The sequence below is a fragment of the Sus scrofa genome, chromosome 12, assembly GCF_054392235.1.
Source record: "Sus scrofa isolate SSC_HxYL_T2T_F1_AM1 chromosome 12, Sscrofa_HxYL_maternal_Yorkshire_Landrace_v2.0, whole genome shotgun sequence".
Taxonomy (NCBI): Eukaryota; Metazoa; Chordata; class Mammalia; order Artiodactyla; family Suidae; genus Sus; species Sus scrofa.
The window spans coordinates 22,455,643-22,471,986 of NC_139394.1; the positions used below are offsets into that span (position 1 = coordinate 22,455,643).

At 57.0% G+C, this 16,344-nt stretch overlaps 1 protein-coding gene and 1 long non-coding RNA gene across 5 annotated transcripts; one reads left to right on the forward strand and one right to left on the reverse strand.

The window, feature by feature from the left end:
- Positions 1-1,000: 1,000 nt before the first annotated feature.
- Positions 1,001-15,918, reverse strand: RAPGEFL1 (Rap guanine nucleotide exchange factor like 1). Of its 4 annotated transcripts, XM_084984624.1 has the most exons (16): positions 15,002-15,899; positions 13,129-13,242; positions 11,962-12,062; positions 10,906-11,041; positions 10,583-10,680; positions 8,064-8,176; positions 7,636-7,803; positions 6,564-6,661; positions 6,320-6,442; positions 5,621-5,799; positions 5,451-5,541; positions 4,829-4,879; positions 4,423-4,510; positions 3,897-3,961; positions 3,460-3,514; positions 1,887-3,189 (listed from the first exon to the last, which is right to left on the reverse strand). In XM_084984624.1, the coding sequence occupies exons 2-16, from the start codon at positions 13,192-13,194 to the stop codon at positions 3,065-3,067; spliced, it is 1,557 nt and encodes a 518-aa protein (XP_084840750.1). In that variant the 5' UTR covers positions 13,195-13,242; positions 15,002-15,899; the 3' UTR covers positions 1,887-3,064. The 4 variants fall into 4 exon arrangements, with proteins under 4 accessions (XP_003131535.2, XP_084840749.1, XP_084840747.1 ...); XM_003131487.6 differs by lacking the exon at positions 13,129-13,242 and having other exon boundaries at positions 1,001-3,189; positions 11,962-12,040; positions 15,002-15,918; XM_084984623.1 differs by lacking the exons at positions 10,906-11,041; positions 13,129-13,242 and having other exon boundaries at positions 1,001-3,189; positions 11,893-12,040; positions 15,002-15,511.
- Positions 6,223-10,431, forward strand: LOC102163646 (uncharacterized). Its single transcript, XR_002337118.2, has 3 exons — positions 6,223-6,356; positions 8,484-8,550; positions 10,182-10,431. It is a non-coding gene; the product is annotated as an uncharacterized LOC102163646 (long non-coding RNA).
- Positions 15,919-16,344: the final 426 nt, after the last annotated feature.

The following is a 16,344-nucleotide window of genomic DNA, read 5'->3' on the forward strand; positions in this document are numbered from 1 at the left end:
CCGAGATGCAGAAGACTGAGGGAATAACTGATCAGGACCAGGAAGGTCAAGGGCTCTGGCGTAGCTGTTTCAGTATGCCACGTCTCCTGGGGCTCAGGCTCTCTTTAGAGCCCAACGGTGGGCTCTAGATGCCCCACATGTTAGTATAACTGGTAGACACTGCTTGTGTGCCGAATGCACGCTGTCTGGGTAGCGGCTGGTGAACACACCTGCTGTCTGCAGTGGACAGATCTGGGTTAGGGGCCCCGTTCTGCCCCCTCACTCACCCTGAGATTTGGACATTATGCTGACACTGCTCAGTTTCCAGCTTCCACATGGCAGTGTTAGGATAAAATGTGAGCACATATCCTGGAACATGGAAGAATGAAAACATTCACACTTCCAGGTTCCAGGCACTAGGTGGCACGTTGCACAAGGTCAGCACCTTTTCCTCTCACCCACATTTTCTTTATTTATTTAAAAAAATGGGGAGTTCCTGTCGTGGCGCAGTGGTTAACAAATCCGACTAGGAACCTTAAGGTTGCGGGTTCAATCCTGCCCTTGCTCGGTGGGTTAACGATCCGGCGTTGCCGTGAGCTGTGGTGTAGGTTGCAGACGCGGCTCGGATCCCATGTTGCTGTGGCTCTGGCGTAGGCCGGTGGCTACAGCTCCGATTCGACCCCTAGCCTGGGAACCTCCATATGCCGCGGGAGCAGCCCTAGAAAAGGCAAAAAGACAAAAAATAAAATAAAATTAAAATAAAAAATAAAAAAATGGGGTGGGGTGGGGCACACCAGTAGCATGAGGAATCAAACCCATGCCACAGCAGCAACCAGAGCCACAGCTGTGACAATGCCAGGTCCTTAACCCACTGAGCCACAAGGGAACTCCTCGCCCACATTTTCCAAGTCACTCCAGAACAGCCTGGCTGAGGCAGCCCAGAGCCCTGAGAGGTGATTCGCTCTCCCCTCTCTAGGCCCGGGTACCCCAGCCTCAAAGAAACAGAATGGAGAACAGCAGGTGGGTTGATTCATAGACTTTTATTGGCTTTTACTCCGTCTGGAGGTTTCTGCAATGACAACTGAGCCTGTACAGCACACACGATTCACTCTGGTAAAGCTGTGGGGCACAGGAAGGGGCCCGGGAGGCCCCTGGGAGGCAGCAGGGCAGGCGTCAAGGCTAGGGGCGGGCAGCAGCCAAGAGGGGACCAGTGGGCCCCAGGGCTTGAGGAGGGCTGGGAGAGCTGGAGTGACAAGGCTGCTGAGAGGGGTCGGGAGGAAGGGCACATCCGCAGTAGCAGGGAGGAGGCAGGGAGCAGGAGGGGGCACGGTCACTGTCTGTGAGGGACCGAGGGGGTGGGACACGGCGCCTGTGGATGTGGTGGGGTCGGGGCGTCCACAGACATTTTGTGCAGCAGGAGCAAGACTGCGGTATAAAAGGGACTGTACAACATAACTTCTGATACATCGTGTACATATGATACAAGGCTCTTTCCCTCTTTGAGTTTTAAAAAATAAATTTACAATTCCAGAGCCTTTGGTAAAAAATATATACACCCTCGGAGCAGGAGCAGCAGTCGCTTTGGGGGCCGCTGCCTCTTCAGAAGGGAAAGAGGTGGTGCCAGAAGGAGGGTGAGGCGCCAGGAAACCTCACCCCATAGCTGCCAGAGCCCTGCACCCCTCAGCCCTGGAGGCGCGGGACAGGAGAAGGAGGGAGACAGAGAGGCATTGCCAGAGTCCAGTTCTGCCTTTTTCCTCTCTGCCGTTCCCTCCCCAATTTCAGGGGGCTGCCTGCCCCAGGGTCAGGTCCACCCCAGCCTGGCTCTGATGGGAAGGACCCAGGGGGAGTCAGGACAGGGGGGAAGAGACTGAGTGTTGATACCCCACAGAAGGGAGATCACCACTCCCTTCTCTTTTTTTTTTTTTTTTTTTTTTTTCCTTTTTGCTCTTTAGGGCCGCACCCGGGGTTCCAGGGCAGGGGCCCAATCCGGGCTGCAGTTGCTTGCCTTTGCCACAGCCACAGCCACGGGGGATCAGCTCATGGCAACATCGGATCTTTAACCCACTGAGCGAGGCCAGGGATGGAACCCGAAACCTCATGGTTCCTCATCAGATTCCTTTGTGCTGCGCCACGCTGGGAATTCCCACTGCTCTCTTCTCGGCAGTGACACACCCTAAAAGCAGGAGTATGGGTAGCAGGCACCCCTGACTCCTGATATCGCCACACCTCACCCCACTGCAATGCAGAGGGAGGGTCCTGTAGGCGGCTGAGGCCTGTGTTTCCCTGAGCATCTTTTACCCTCTCGTGGGAGCCCACCCAGGGACCTCCGGGAGGCCTGAGTTGGGGGCTCGTGAGGGCTGATGGCCAACCCTCGCACCTGCCGTGCTCCCTGCCCTCCCGTGCAGCTTCACCCACAAGCCTGGGCGTGCAGGGCAGCAGAGGGGCTGGGCAGGGAGGGGTGGGGGTGGGGAAAGAGTCGACAAGGGTAGCACCAAACAGAAGGACCCCCTCCCCAGCCCACACAACCCCCTCCGTCATTATCAAATAGATACACTCCCGCTCCTTCTAAGGGGACACAGGCGCACCCGCGCGCGCGCGCAGGCACACACGGACACAAGGGCAATATGCTATTCCGGGGGTACATGTGAGGAGTCGCAGCCGCGACCAGGGAGAAGCTGGGCTGGGCAGGTGGTGGAGAGGAAGGCTGCCAACCTCTCCCACAATTGGGCTCTGAGAGGCAGGAGCGGGGGCAGCTTTCCTGCCGGCTTGGGAAGGGGAGGCTGGGGACTCCTGTCTCCGGAACAGACCTCGGTGGGAGGGGCCAGCGGAAGGCGCGCTCTGCCCCCCTTCCCCGGACCGCGGGAACCCCCCCGGAGAGGGTGGTTTGGCCTTGAGGGCGCCAGGGGGAGAGGACGTCAGCATGAACAGGCTTATGAGTCCAGGGGTGAGTCCTCCCAGCTCTTCCCCGTGGGGCGGGAAGTGGCTCCAGGGAAAGAGGTCACGATGCAGGTTGGGACGTCGTGCAAAGTGCTTGAGTGCCAGGTGCCCGAGGACCCTGGTAAGGGCCCGGCCAGAACCTCTGTTCTCACTGACTGTTGGCCTCCAGCTTGTAGGAAAGCTCGAAGAGGAGGTTCTGGTTGTCGATGACCTGGAACTGGCGCACATACGCCTTGGTCTGCAGGTGATGCGGGGAGGCTTCCATATCGAGGCCTGAGGGTGTTAAGAAGAGCAGGGCAGTCAGGTGGCCAGCCTCCCTTCCTCCCCTACACACACACCAGCCAGAGGAGAAGGGTGACAAATGGGATGCATGTTGGGCTCCCCCTGCACCCCCGCCCCGGTGAGGTCGAGGAGAGAATGAAGAAAGGACACATTCAAGGAAACAGACATTCGAGCCATGAGTTCTCCCCGGGAGTTCTCCCAGGAACCCTCCCACTGGGTCAAAGCTCTACCTGTAAGGCTCTCAAAAGCCTGGATACTCACACAGGGGCCGGCTGCGGTATTTGCGGACTGTCCTCACCTTTTCAGCCACTGAATGCTGGGAGATGACAAGGAATGAGCCCTGAAAAGGGCAAACAAAGACGCTCCCCCCTTTAACACTCCCCCTCCTCCGATCTCTAATTCTGCTGGTTTTTCTCCTGCCAGTCCCCAACTCTGGAGAGTCTCTGAAGGACCAAAGAACGGGTGGAACAGGGTGCCAGGTGAGGGGGAGGTACAGTAGGCCGGCAACCTGAGCTGTCTCTCAGCTTTGCCACCCGTGGGCAGGTTGCCACAGCAATACCACCAGGGAGACAGTTAGGAGCCTGTCAGGAAAGCTGGGCACCATGAGAAAGGCTGCTGTCTCTAGGGGGATCCGGGAGAAGGGGAGGAGCCCAGCCCGCCCCCCCACTCATGGGACCCGGGTGGGCAGTGTCACTCACCAGCTTCTCAATGTTCACCAAGCCATCTACAAGGGTCTTACTCCCCTCGTGCAGGAAAGTCAGGTCTAGGGATGGGGAGAGAAGCAGGTGGATAAGAGAGCTCGTCCCTTGGAGTTCCCGTTGTGGCGCAGCAGAAATGAATCTGATGTAACTATGAGGTTTCGGGTTCGATCCCTGGCCTCGCTCAGTGGGTTAAGGATCTGGCGTTGCCGTGAGCTGTGGTATAGGTCGCAGATGTGGCTCAGATCCTTTGTTGCTGTGGCTGTAGTGTAGGCTGGCAGCTGTAGCTCTGATTCAACCCCTAGCCTGGGAGCCTCCATATGCTGCAGGTGTGGCCCTAAAAAGCAAAAAAAAAAAAAAAAAGACGCGTCCAAGGGCCCTTCCCCTCCCCCAGAGTGCACCCAGTGTTGGGGGGGTGCTCCTCTCTAGATGGGCACACACAGAGCTGAGTTGAGAGGGGACTGAGGGTCAGAGGGGGGGCCTGGAGAGTGTGGAGAGGAGAACATTGCTTGGAGGTGACCCTCACCTTTGAGGATCAGAGGCACAAAAGGAATCACAGGGGGTTTCATCTTGGAGATCACTTCTCGGTAGCTTTTGTGGTTCCTGCAGGGGTCCTAGCATCCGCAAAAGAGGGATAAAGGACAGATAGACCCAGTGCACGCCAAGTGCTCCCCCATCCCCTGCCCTAGAGATATCTGCAGGCAGACGGGTGTGTTTGGGTGTCTAGCCAGAGGCTTCGCTGCTCTCCCCTCCTGTCCAGCGATAACAAAACAGTAGCCCTCCCATCTTCCCGCCCAGCAGGGTTGGGAGGGAGGGGGGGGTTGCAGGCACTAAAAACCTTGAAAGGGAAGCTTGAGGTGAAAGGTTTATGGGCACATAAAGTCTCTAGTGTGCCAGCCCAGGCGCAGATAAAAAGAGCCAAAGCCACTCACTGTCAGGTTCTCAAATTTGCGGAACAAATTCTTGAATTTCCCCGGCAGCTTCTGCAGTTTGAAGGAAGGGGAAGAAATGTCAGAGTCTGGAGCTCCTTGGGTTCCACGGATCTCCTGACTAATCCCCAGGTGTTAGAGGGGGAAAGGGCCTGAGTGTCTTATGGGGGGCTGGGAAGCTGGCGGGTGGGGAGGTCCAGCCAGCCCTTCCCTAGTCCGAGGAATGAGTTACTCCGGGCAAATGGAGGCCTCTGCTGATGCACGTGCCACATAAAAGGGGCCTCAGCGTGGCGCTGTCTGGACTCCAAGAGCCAAGTCTGCAGCCTGCCCTGGGTTGCCTTTCCCTGCAGTCTCCCACCCACCCAGACGTGGTATCTGCCTCTTCACAAATGTGCACGGACCGGGACAGGTCCCCCAGCCCCGCTGTGTGTCCTGGGGCTGTGTCTGCCAGAAGAGGGCGCCTCTTTCCAATTGGCACAAAGCTCCCTAGAGGCAAGCTTCGGTCCGGTCCCGGAGGGGCCGCTCTGGGGCTGAGCCCGGAATATCGAGACTGAGGCTGGGGGCCAAGATCCCCGAGGTAGGCCAGCGCGGGTGGGAGGCGAGGAAAGCCAAGAGGTCTCATCACCTCCCAGGTGAGCCTCAGGCGGCTGACCGCGGCGTTGTCCAGCCCCATGACCACGGCGTAGAAGGACAGCAGGTCCTGGTTCTGCTTGCAGCTGCGGAGGCGGGAGGTAGGGTCAGTGGGGCGTCGGGTGGCGGTGGCCTCCCCGTCCCCGGCCGGGGCGACGCACTCACATGGCCGCGATCTTGATGAACTTCTTGAGCAGCTGCGCGCGCTTGCCCGGGGCCTCGCAGAGCAGCACCTCGGTGGCCACCCAGTGCGTGACCTCGCTGCAGCGCTGCAGCAGCAGCTCCAGGTTGGCCGTCTCCCTGCGGCCGCGCTCCCCGTGGAACACGTAGTCCACGAACTCCAGCTGCACCCACGGTGGCGGAGGGGCCGCCAGGGCGTGCGGGTGGGGTGGGGGTGGGAAGACGGTAGGGCGAGGTGGTGAGCAGGGAAAGGCAGGAGGGCGGGGGCGGGAGGGGTGGAAAATAGAAAAAACAGGGACAGGACAGGAGGCAACAGAGACGGGGGAGGGGGGAAACCAACCAAGATTAATAAAGCTCTACCATCTACTCAACGGTTACCAGGTGCCAGGCGCTGCAACCATCTGATCGACATTACTGTTGCTGCCTTATTTTATTTCATAGTGAATATTTTACAAATACGAACCCGTGGGTCAGCTTCTGGTGTAAGAAGCACTTAGGCACCGAGGGCGGGGGGTGAGGGGGATAATCTCTCTCTCTCTCTCTCCCTCTCTTTTTTTTTCCAAGATAAGGGGACAAAAGCTGAGAGAGGTTCTAGGTGCATTGCCCCAGGGGGTGCTGCAAGGGAGCATCCGAGCCTACGCCCTCCCTCCATGCCCCCAGTCCAGTTCCAGCCCTCATCCCCACCTCGTGCACACAGCGGAACAGCTCCCAGTGGAAGGCGGTAAGGTGGTTGGCGACGTCCTCAGGCTCCCCTCGGTGGATCTCGGTGTCCCCAGGGGAGACCTGGATCTCCTCGGGGAGGGGCACCTAGTGGCACAAAGGGGCACAGGGGCTGGGCGCCACTCCCGGCTGGCTTGTGAGTTTCTGCTTCCACCCCCCTCTTAGCCTTCCTTCGCTCCCAGCCCAAGCTTTGTGAGGGAGTTCTTACCAGGGCCTCATAGCTGTCCCGGGTACAAGCAAACAGGTGGCTGTTGATGCCCAGCGTGGTGAACACACAGTCTTCCGTCGGCTGGAGAAGGACTTTCTCTGCAGGAGAACGAGCTACTCTGCCTCAACCCCGGCCCCTGCACCCTCACCCCCAGCCCTGCCGCTGTCCCATCCAGGAACTCCTAACCCCACCCAGACATGTTCCAGACTGACAGGACCCATACGATCACCAGTGTACGCCATGTTTATTCCAAAAAATGATTTCTCGGAGTTCCCGTTGTGGTGCAGTGGAAACGAATCCTACTAGGAACCATGAGGTTGCGGGTTCAATCCCTGGCCTCACTCAGTGGGTTAAGGATCTGGCGTTGCCTGAGCCGTGGTGTAGGTTGCAGATGTGGCTCAGATCCTGCGTTGCTATGGCTGTGGTGTAGGCTGGCAGCTGTAGCTCCAATTCGACCCCTAGCCTGGGAACCTCCATATGCTGCAGGTGTGGCCCTAAAAAGCAAAAGAAAAAAAACCCAAAAAAACCTCTTGCATTTATAATCTCCTTTTTGCTCCCAATATTCTTTATAGCTCTTCTCTCATTCTATCATCCCTGTGACACTGGGGAAATAAGAATTTTTTTCTCTGTCTTAAAGGAAAATAAGGCTGTGACTACATTTCAGGATTTTTGCCTTCCTATCAGGACTGGAGACCCACCTTGGGTCTTTAGCCTCAAAAACACATCATCCTTAGATGCTCAAGGAGGGTAAAGGACAGATCCCAAGGCCAGGGAGAGGCAGGCACCCAGATCAGCATCCAAATGTCCTGGTTCAGGGCTTCCCCAGCTTTAATGGGCATAGGCATCAGCTGGGGATCTTGTTAACATGCACATTCTGATCCACCAGGCCTGGAGTGGGGTCTGAGATCCTGTGTTTTTAGCAAGCTCTGGGGGTGATGCTCGTGGGGCTGGTCTCAGGACCACACTTGGAGCTGCCAGGGCCTAGAATTCAGTCTTGACCCACGCCCCAGGGCACTGGGCTTGTGAGTTTCTCCTCCTGTGGCCCCCCAGCCCAACTCTTTCTGACCCTCACCTCCTGAGGAGGCTACAGCTACCAGGATGAGGGAATCCTCACGCCCCGCAGGCTCCTCTGAGTACTGCAGTTTCTCCGTCACAGAGCCCAGGATGTCCTGCACGGATGCTGAGAGGCGGCTGCGTATGGTCACGTAAGAGTGGTCAGGCATGTAGACCCGGCAGAAGACTGGACAGAGACCGGAAGGTGGCTTTTCACCAGTGGGCAGAATGGCAGCAGCGGCCCAGTCCCCTCCTAGGTGCCCCCTGTTCCCTACCCCACCCCACTTCACCCCACCACTCAGTGGGTGGGCCTCTGAAAAAGATGCTGTGAAAAGGACTGGTTCTGTGACACAAGGAGACTCCACCAAGGGTGCCCAAGAACCAGAGACCCCCTGGGGGCCCCAGAGCTGCTCAGGAAGCCGTACCCCGCCTCCTGCCCACACTCACTCTCATCGGAACCCCGGAAGGCCACGCGGGTCTGCAGACAGGAGTCTATCCGACGGAAGTGGCGAAAGAGTGGCTTCACCTGCTTGCTGGGCGGCTGGCTCTCCTCTGGGATCCTGGTGTGGACACAGCTGGGCATCAGGAAGCCCTGCCAGGCATACCGCACACCAGGCAGGCAACATCAACAGGGATTCCTGAACTGGGTCCAGGACGCCCTGGCATCAGATTCAGAGAGTGGTGAAGGGGGTCAGAAGAAAGGACAATAGCCTGTGTAGGACAGTTGTTCCCATGACCCAAATCAAGCGCCACCTCTTCCTCTTCTCTATCCACCCCAGCTACCAGGAAAGATCACTTTTTTTGTCTTAACTGCTATAGCACATGGAGCTAATATTTGCTTATATTCATGTCTTATCTCTTCTGCAGGACTGAATGCTGCTTACTGAATATTATTTTCATCCTGCGGGCCTAGCTGGCACCTGCCTGGCACACGGTAGGTGTAGGTCATCAGCTGTTTGCCTAATTTTGCCAACAAGAACTTCACAGTCTGGGAGGGAGACAGACATGCATACAGCTGCTTCTAACACAAGGCAGGAGGTGCTAGGTGACATAATAAAGGTACAAGAAGCATTATGTTGATACGGGGGAGGGATAGCCACTGCTAAAAAGAGCATCTGGGAAGTCTTCACTGAGAAGATGGCATTTGGAGTTCTTATCAAGGCTCAGTGGTAATGAACCCTACTGGTATCCATGAGGACGTGGGTTCAATTCCTGCCCTCGCTCAGTGGGTTAAGGATCTGGCGTGGCTGTGGCTGTGGTGTAGGCTGGCAGCTGTAGCTCTGATTGACCCCTGGCTTGGGATCCTCCATATGCCGCAGGTGCGGCCCTAAAAAGCAAAAAAACAAAAAACAAACAAACAAAAAGAAGATGGCATTTGACCTGGACCTTGAAGGGCAACAGGAAGAGAAGGGGTGAGAGGAGGGCACTCTGAGGTGGACCTATAAATGACAGCAGGAAGTGGGGACCGCACAGGAGTTCATGGAATGGTGGGGAGTATAGGGAGAGTCATGGGTGAAGGGGATGTAGGAGATGAGATGCGAAGGCCTGGCCGAAAGAGAGGGGCGAGGATGCTGCAGCTCTCTCTTGTAGGCAGTGGGGGGCCGTGGGTACTCTGGGAACAGAAGCAGTGTTGTCAAGTTTGAAAGATTTCTCTGGTGTCAGCCAAAGAAAGACACAAGACCATAAACTGAAGCCCTGGCTGGGAGGCTGTGTTGATAATCCAGGTGAGAGATGATGAGGCCTAAATGAGGGCTGTGATGGTGGGATGGAGCGGAGAGAAGCTGAAAGGGCCAAAGACAAGGAGAGATGGCTGCAGTGGTATCCTGAAGCTGGCTCACATTGGCTCATGAAAGCAGATTGTTCCATTTGGGGGAATTTTGCTAACTGGTGTTAAACACCGCCAATAAAAAATTAATTATAGGGGAGTTGCCAGCGTGACCCAGTGGAAACGAATCTGACTAGCATCTGTGAGGACGCAGGTTTGATCCCTGGCCTCGCTCAGTGGGTTAAGGATCTGGCGTTGCCATGAGCTGTGGTGTAGGTCACAGATGAAGCTCAGGTCTGGTGCTGATGTGGCTGTGGCGTAGGCTAGCAGCTGTAGCTCCGATCCAAACCCTACCCTGGGAACCTCCACATGCCATGGGTATGGCCCTAAAAAGACAAAAGACAAAAAAATGTAAAAAAATTAAAAAATTAAAAATTAATTATAGGAGTTTCCGCTGTGGCACAGTGGGTTAAGAATCCAACTGCAGCAGCTTGGGTCACTGCGGAGGAGTAGGTTCCATCCCTGGCCTGGCACAGGGGGTTAAAGGATCCTGCAAGGTCACAGCTGTGGCTCGGATTCAGTCTGTATGCCAAGGGTGTGGCCATTAAAAAAAACTGTATCTACCTATCTATAGATAGATACACACACACACACACACACACACACACACACACATGCTAATGTATATAAATCATTGTATATAAACATATATTTATTATATGAACATATAGCCAAATCATTACCAGAAAAGCAGTTTCCTAATTGTTGCACTACATTTTACTCTTATCCATGCTCTTCAGGTTATTTGTGTCTATTCGATTTGTATGGTGAAAATACTACACAATGGCCTGCACAGCTCTCCTCTCTTCTCAGCGTCACACTCAGTGATGTCATGGTGGCAGCTTGAAATCAACCATGGTGAGAGAATTTACACCATGGGAATCAGCAAAAGCTACATATCAGGGCTGTCTTCCTGAAAGTGCTGGGTTGTTAAATATTAATCAGTACACCACTGCATTGACAAATAAAAGGATGGGAGCTCCCCAGAATGACTGAAGGCAGTGCTTTGTGCTACTGTCCAGTAAGAGGAAGGGACTGAAAATAAAACTATCTTGGAGCCAAAAGGCCAGAGGGACCCAGCCCTGTAATAGAGGCACAAGGGGCACGTCCTTCCTGTCCCCACCCAGCCCATTCCCCTCACTTTAGCTCCACCGTTTCCACAAGCTGGTGCAACCTCAGTGTGTCCTCTCGGAGGTCCTGGTAAAGGGACTCATCCTTCATAATCAGCAGGTACAGATCCTGCGGAGAGGAGGAGAGAGAGGTCAGGGCGGGGTCTCATCGCATGCCTGACTCCCAGCCAGGGCGAAGCAGGAGCTCCATGCCTTTGAGCACCGGAGAACCATGTAAGCTAAAGCCCGCCGGCAGCTTTTCCAAATAGGTACCGAGCTTGAGAAGTATGGCTCCTTCAGTGGCCCCCTTCCAGAGCAAACAGCCTGCTCACCCGCCTTCTCATTCCAGGCCCACCTTGATGATGCGGCCAGCCCCCTCCTCCTCCTGCAGCAGCCCCTGGTAGGTGTCCAAGAAATGAAGGAGCATGGCTAGACAGGCCTGCTTCCGGCCCAGTCCCTCGGGGCCCTCCATGCCACCGGCCCAGACAAAGCTGACCCCTAAGTTAAGAAAAAGGCCTGGGCAGACGGGCCCGAGGAAACTGGGAAGGGATATGGGAAGCAATGGGAGGCAAGGCCACCCCTAGTAATTCTTTAGGTTCAAGGTCAGGAAGAAAGGAGATCCTGCGGTCCCTGAAACCAAGACCCTCTGGTGCCCCAGACCAGGTTTTTGCTCAGGGTGGGTAAAGATGGCACCCACTTGACCACATCCAGCTCCCGTCTGTGTGAATTTCACTTGAGGAAATTCCCTCGAAGCTACTCTGCCTGGGCCCACCCACCATCTCTGATCAGCCCACAGCCCGGAGCTCACAGCATAGAAGCGGATGGTGCTAACCACAAACCTGACCATGAGTCTCAGTGTAAGACCTGGTGTTTCTAAGAGAGCCTATGACATTCTACTCACTAGCGTGACATTGACGATTAGGTTCTAGAATAACTCAGCTAGAGACCCTAAGAATAGCCCAGCCAGTGGCTTGTCTCTAGTAGCCCCTACTAAAGGATGGCCATCACCTGCTGTTTACATCAGACCCTGTAATAACTGGCTGGGCAGCCAGATGTTTTGTGCAATAATTCAATGAGGAGAGAGGACTCATAAGAGAATAATAACACCTTACATTTGTACAGGGCTCTGCAGGTTCCAGAGCACTCTCACATCTGCTTTCAGAATGGTCTCCACAGCAGCCCCATAGGGAGGCAGGGTGGGAGCTATCTACCCCCACTTTACAGAAGAGGAAACTGAGGCCCCAGGAGGTGAGGTGATCTGCCCAAGGTCACACAGCTGGTGAGTGAAAAACCTGGAATTGAAACACCGGTGTGTTTTCAAGGGAAGAGCTTGGACCCTCACATGGCATGTAGGCTCAGGGGAGTGGCTCCCTCCTGGACTTCCCCTTTTGCAAGCTCCACAAAAGGATATTACTGGTGTAGCTCCTGCAGAAATTTCTCCGTGGGGAGGAAGAGAGAATGGGTGAGAACGATGTCATCCAGCAGGATATCTGCGGAGATCAAACGCCACCACTGATGTCAGGAGGGCACGTCCAGGACCCGACTGGACACTCACCACCCCCAACCCCTCCTGCCTCTGAGGGCAAATTCTCTTGAGCCAGGCTGGGGCCCCAGCCACCTGCCCTGTCTTGGAGCGCGCGTGCGCACACACGTGAAGGTTCTGGGCAGCCGCTGCGGGGGTGGGGTTGGCAGCTGCCAAGGCAGCTGGAGGGAAGGAGGGGGCGCCCTTCCATGGCCACGCCCACTGCTCTCCAATGTGTGTGGGAAGCTGGTCAGATCATACACCAAGCTTGAGATCTGCCCCCTGAAAAGAGGTAGCTCACAGAAGTGTCTCTAGACAAAGAGAACTTTTAAGCACAGAGGTTAGGGTCGGAGGTGTGTGCGTGTGTGTCCCTGCTCCCCTCCGCAATCCCTACCTAACAGCTTTGAGTTCGAACTTGGCAGGTGAGAATCAGCCCCATTGAAAGGGAGATGGCAACTGCCATCCCTTTGGTCCCAAAGCCTTTAAATAGGAAGCCTGTGTCCTCTGGATGCCCAGGCATGGAAGAGTTAATGATGCAAAGGTGAGGGGAGTGGCTCCTTACACCACCCTTTCCCCCTCCACACCCCCATCTGGGTCTGGCTCAGCCAGTCAGCCAGGTTCAAGGTCGCCCTGACTTGCAGCCGGCCCTGGGGTGGGGCAGGGCAGCCTGGCACACACAGACAGGCAGGGTGGGGGGAGGGAGCCAGGTGTCCTCACCCGGACAGGTTAGGGCCAGGTCCCCAGGCACTGCCCCAGGACAAAGCCAAGGCTTCTGACGGCTCTTGGGTCCCTATCCCCTGGCCTATAATTCTAGCCGTGAAAGTGGAGCAGGAGACTCAGCACAAGATCTTCAGCTATGTCAGTTCACAAATGAGACGCTGAGGCCCAGAGCTGGGAGGGACTTGCCTGGAGCTGGAGTAAGGACCCAGACTCCTGAGTCTTTGTTCTTTTCTCAGTATGCCTGAGGCAACCACAGTGGTCAGATGGGGCTACTTGGACATTCGGGAGACTTGGGCTAGCTGGGGGTACCTTCCTCCCACACGCTCTAGAGGGAACCCAGATGGCTCGAGAGCATTGGTTATGTTGAAGAATATCAGAGTGGCAGGTTAAACTGACTCTCATTCACTCTGGAACTGGTTTGCCCCAAACCAGTTAGTCTGGGGATCCAGCCTTCCAGTCCAGATAACACAGCGACAGTCAGTTCGGAAGTCCTTCCCCCGGGGAGACTGAGCAGTGTCTGTGCCACCAGGCCCCTGAGGAAGAGGAAAGACACTCTCTCCCTTTTCCTCTCCGTCCAGCCAGAGGCTGTGTTCTTCAAGCAAGTCTGAGAGCCCCCCAGCTCTGACCCTCAGGTCCAGGGATGGGGGATGGCCAGCATCTGTCCTCTACCTTTTTTTTTTTTTTTTTTTTTTGGTCTTTTTAGGGCCACAGGGGCCGCATATGGAGGTTCCCAGGCTAGGGGTCAAATCGGAGCTATAGCTGCTGGCCTACCCCACAACCACAGCAACGCAGCTCATGGCAACACCCGATCCTTAACCCACTGAGCAAGGCCAGGAATCAAACCTGCGTCCTCATGGATACTAGTTAGGTTTGTTATCCCTGAACCACAACGGGAACTCCCTGTCCTCTACTCTTTATCTCACAAGACAGCCTAACGGAGCAAAGGAAGAGGAACATGGGGCTGAGTCGGAAAGATGCTGCTATGGGGGCTACAGTTTGGCGTCTGTCTCTTCCAAAGCAGGCTCTGGTCCAAAGCACAGCCTCCCCAGGGAATGTGTCATAGAGACATAGGGTGTGTGGTGTAGGCGGGAAGTTATGGTTAGGAAAGCTGTGTGTGTCTGATATTTTTCTAATTAAATCCAAAAGGTGTCAGCTCCCCAGGGCAACTACGGCCTGAGCCAAAGAGAGGACTTGGGTCTTGAGAAGAATCCAGGGGAGTAGAGCCCTATTCCACACACCTGAGTTTGGGGTCCCCGCTAAGGTCTGGGAGCAAAGTGTTAAACCCCCATCCTTAGGCCCACGACCAGGGCTCCCGACCCTCAGCCCCTCAGCTTAGTGAACTGTAAGTCTTCTACCTCAGCCACTAACTAGCAATCTGGGGCCTCAGTTTCCTCAAAATCCCCTTAGTAGGGGTGCTGGTGGGAAGTGGTGAAATAGCATCTTCGTTTAGGGAATAAGCTTCTCAGGGTGTGGTTATTTTTTTTTTCTTAAAGAGTCCATGTGCTGAAGCCTGACGATGGACAGGCAGGAGTTGGAGAGGTTCAGACCACCCCCACCCCCAGATGCTGCAGGGCCCTGATGTCTGCCCGGCCACCTTTCCCCCACCAAATACCTTCTTAGCCCCGAACGAGAACGCAGCCCTCCCCCCAAGCTGCTGAGGACAACGCATCCCTTTGGCTGGGCCCAAAAGGCACCTTGGGCCCCATGCCTGTCTGGCACTGCCCCCCCACCCGCACCCTGAGTGGGCCAGCCCTCTGCTCTGGGGCTTCTAAACAGAACTGGGGACTCCTGGAAGGTCTTTCAGGGCTTGGCCACCTCTAGGGGGCCACACTGACTGGTCTGGGCAGCGTCCATCTTAGCATGTCAGGCCCGAATTTGGGGCCACAGAAGGACGCAGTCAACATCAGGGACCTAGGAAGGGCTGGATAAGATGTCCGGGGGAGAGGAGAGGTGGCTTAAGGAGAGAAAGAGGTTCAGCTTCTTCCCCAGCCACTGGCTGAAGCTGCTACAGGGAGGAAGGTGGCACTGCCACTTCTCCACTGCAGAAGGGTCTGTCCCTCCCGTAGGCCCCTAGCCCACTTCAGCTGACCAGACCACTCAACCCCACACCGAGGCTCCGCGCAGCGCCACCCCCACTCTCCAAGGGCAAGGAAGAGCAACCAGGGGACGACCCCCTACTGGGGGATGGATGAGCTGGCCGACTCCTTACCTGAGGCAGCGCTGTCCCTGGTGGCCCCTCCAGCCAGCCGCTCCAGAACCCGGTTCAGAAGATGCTCCGGCCGCTCGGGGGCGCCCAGGGGGGCCCAGGGTGGGGAAGGCAGGGGCTCGCCCGGGGACAGCTCATCTGAGGAGTACGAGGAAGGGGAGCGCAGGGCCCCCCCTCCCCCGAGCGGTCCGGGCCCTGGCACCTCCTCTAGCTGCAGCCAACAGGGCCCCCTGCTGCTGAGCTCCTCCGCGACCCCCGCCAGCTCGCCCCCGTCCTCCTCAGGGGGCGGCTCCAGCCCCGGCTCGGCGGGGGGCTCCCGGAGGAAAGCTGGGAGCAGCAGGCGAGACACGCTCTGACGCCGCTGCAGTGGCCGCGGTCCCCCGGTTGGACCGCCGCCCCCGCCAGGTCCCCCACCCCCTCCAGGCCCGCCGCAGCTACCCGGACCCCCGCCGGGACCTCCCGCCACCGTTCGCCCCGCCAGCTGCGACGTCTGCTTCTTCAGAAATTTCTCCAGCGGCTTCATGCCCCCCCCCCCGCCCCTCTCCTCGGGGCCGCCGGAGGACCCAGGTGTCCCAGGCGCGGGCGGGGGGGGGGCGGGGACACGATGCTCAGAGCCGGAGGGGCAGAGCGGAGGGCCGTGCCAGGCGCCGGACTGGGGGCAGAGGTGCCCGAGGCTCGCTGGCCGGAGTCCAGTGGCCAGGGGCCGGAGGGGGTGCCAGAGGGAAGGAGTGCCTGCTCTTAGTGGCCCCCCATGCCGGCTGCAGCGCACGCGGCCCGAAGGGTGGGTAGGCTGCGGGGCCGGTGCCCCTCGCTCTACGCTCCGGAGCCGGGCTGCGGCGGCAAAGGCAGCGGGTGGTGCGCAACGCTGAGAAGACGCGGCGGTGGCGGCGGCGGCGGCAGCGGCGGCGGCGGCTGTGCTCCTGACCGGGGGGAAGGTGGCAGAACTGAGGCCGCGCCCCCTCCTTCAGTCCCCGCCCAGTCCCCGCCCCCGCCCTTCATGGGCCCGCCCCCTAGGCCGCGCGAGGCTTGAACTTGGGCGCAGGGGCTGACAGCGAGGGAAACAGTAAGGGGCTGAATGGGATTAGACTCGGGGCAGATCCAGACGTTCAGGGCAAAGGGGAGGGAGTAATTTACCCACTGAAAGGGGGTTCCTGGCTTGAGGCCTACGAGGACTCTTGGTATCATTGCAAAGAACCAGGCCACACACTTTGCTTGACTCACCTACCTGTATTCGGGTGGGGCCTCCAAAAATTGCTGATTGGTTGTCCATCACTCTGGATCTTGATAATGTACTCTTGTTGCCATACTCTGAGGAATATGTGGTTTTTATCTTCCTTCTGTTAGAA

Bases quoted from the DNA above. Each gene is read 5' to 3' on its own strand.
- RAPGEFL1 (XM_003131487.6), bottom strand. From the start codon at position 15,521: ATGAAGCCGCTGGAGAAATTTCTGAAGAAGCAGACGTCGCAGCTGGCG. The intron at 12,041-15,001 runs GTAAGGAGTCGG...TGATCTCCGCAG, and splicing joins CAGGGACAGCGCTGCCTCAG to ATATCCTGCTGGATGACATC. The intron at 6,443-6,563 runs GTAAGAACTCCC...TTGTGCCACTAG, and splicing joins GGGACAGCTATGAGGCCCTG to GTGCCCCTCCCCGAGGAGAT.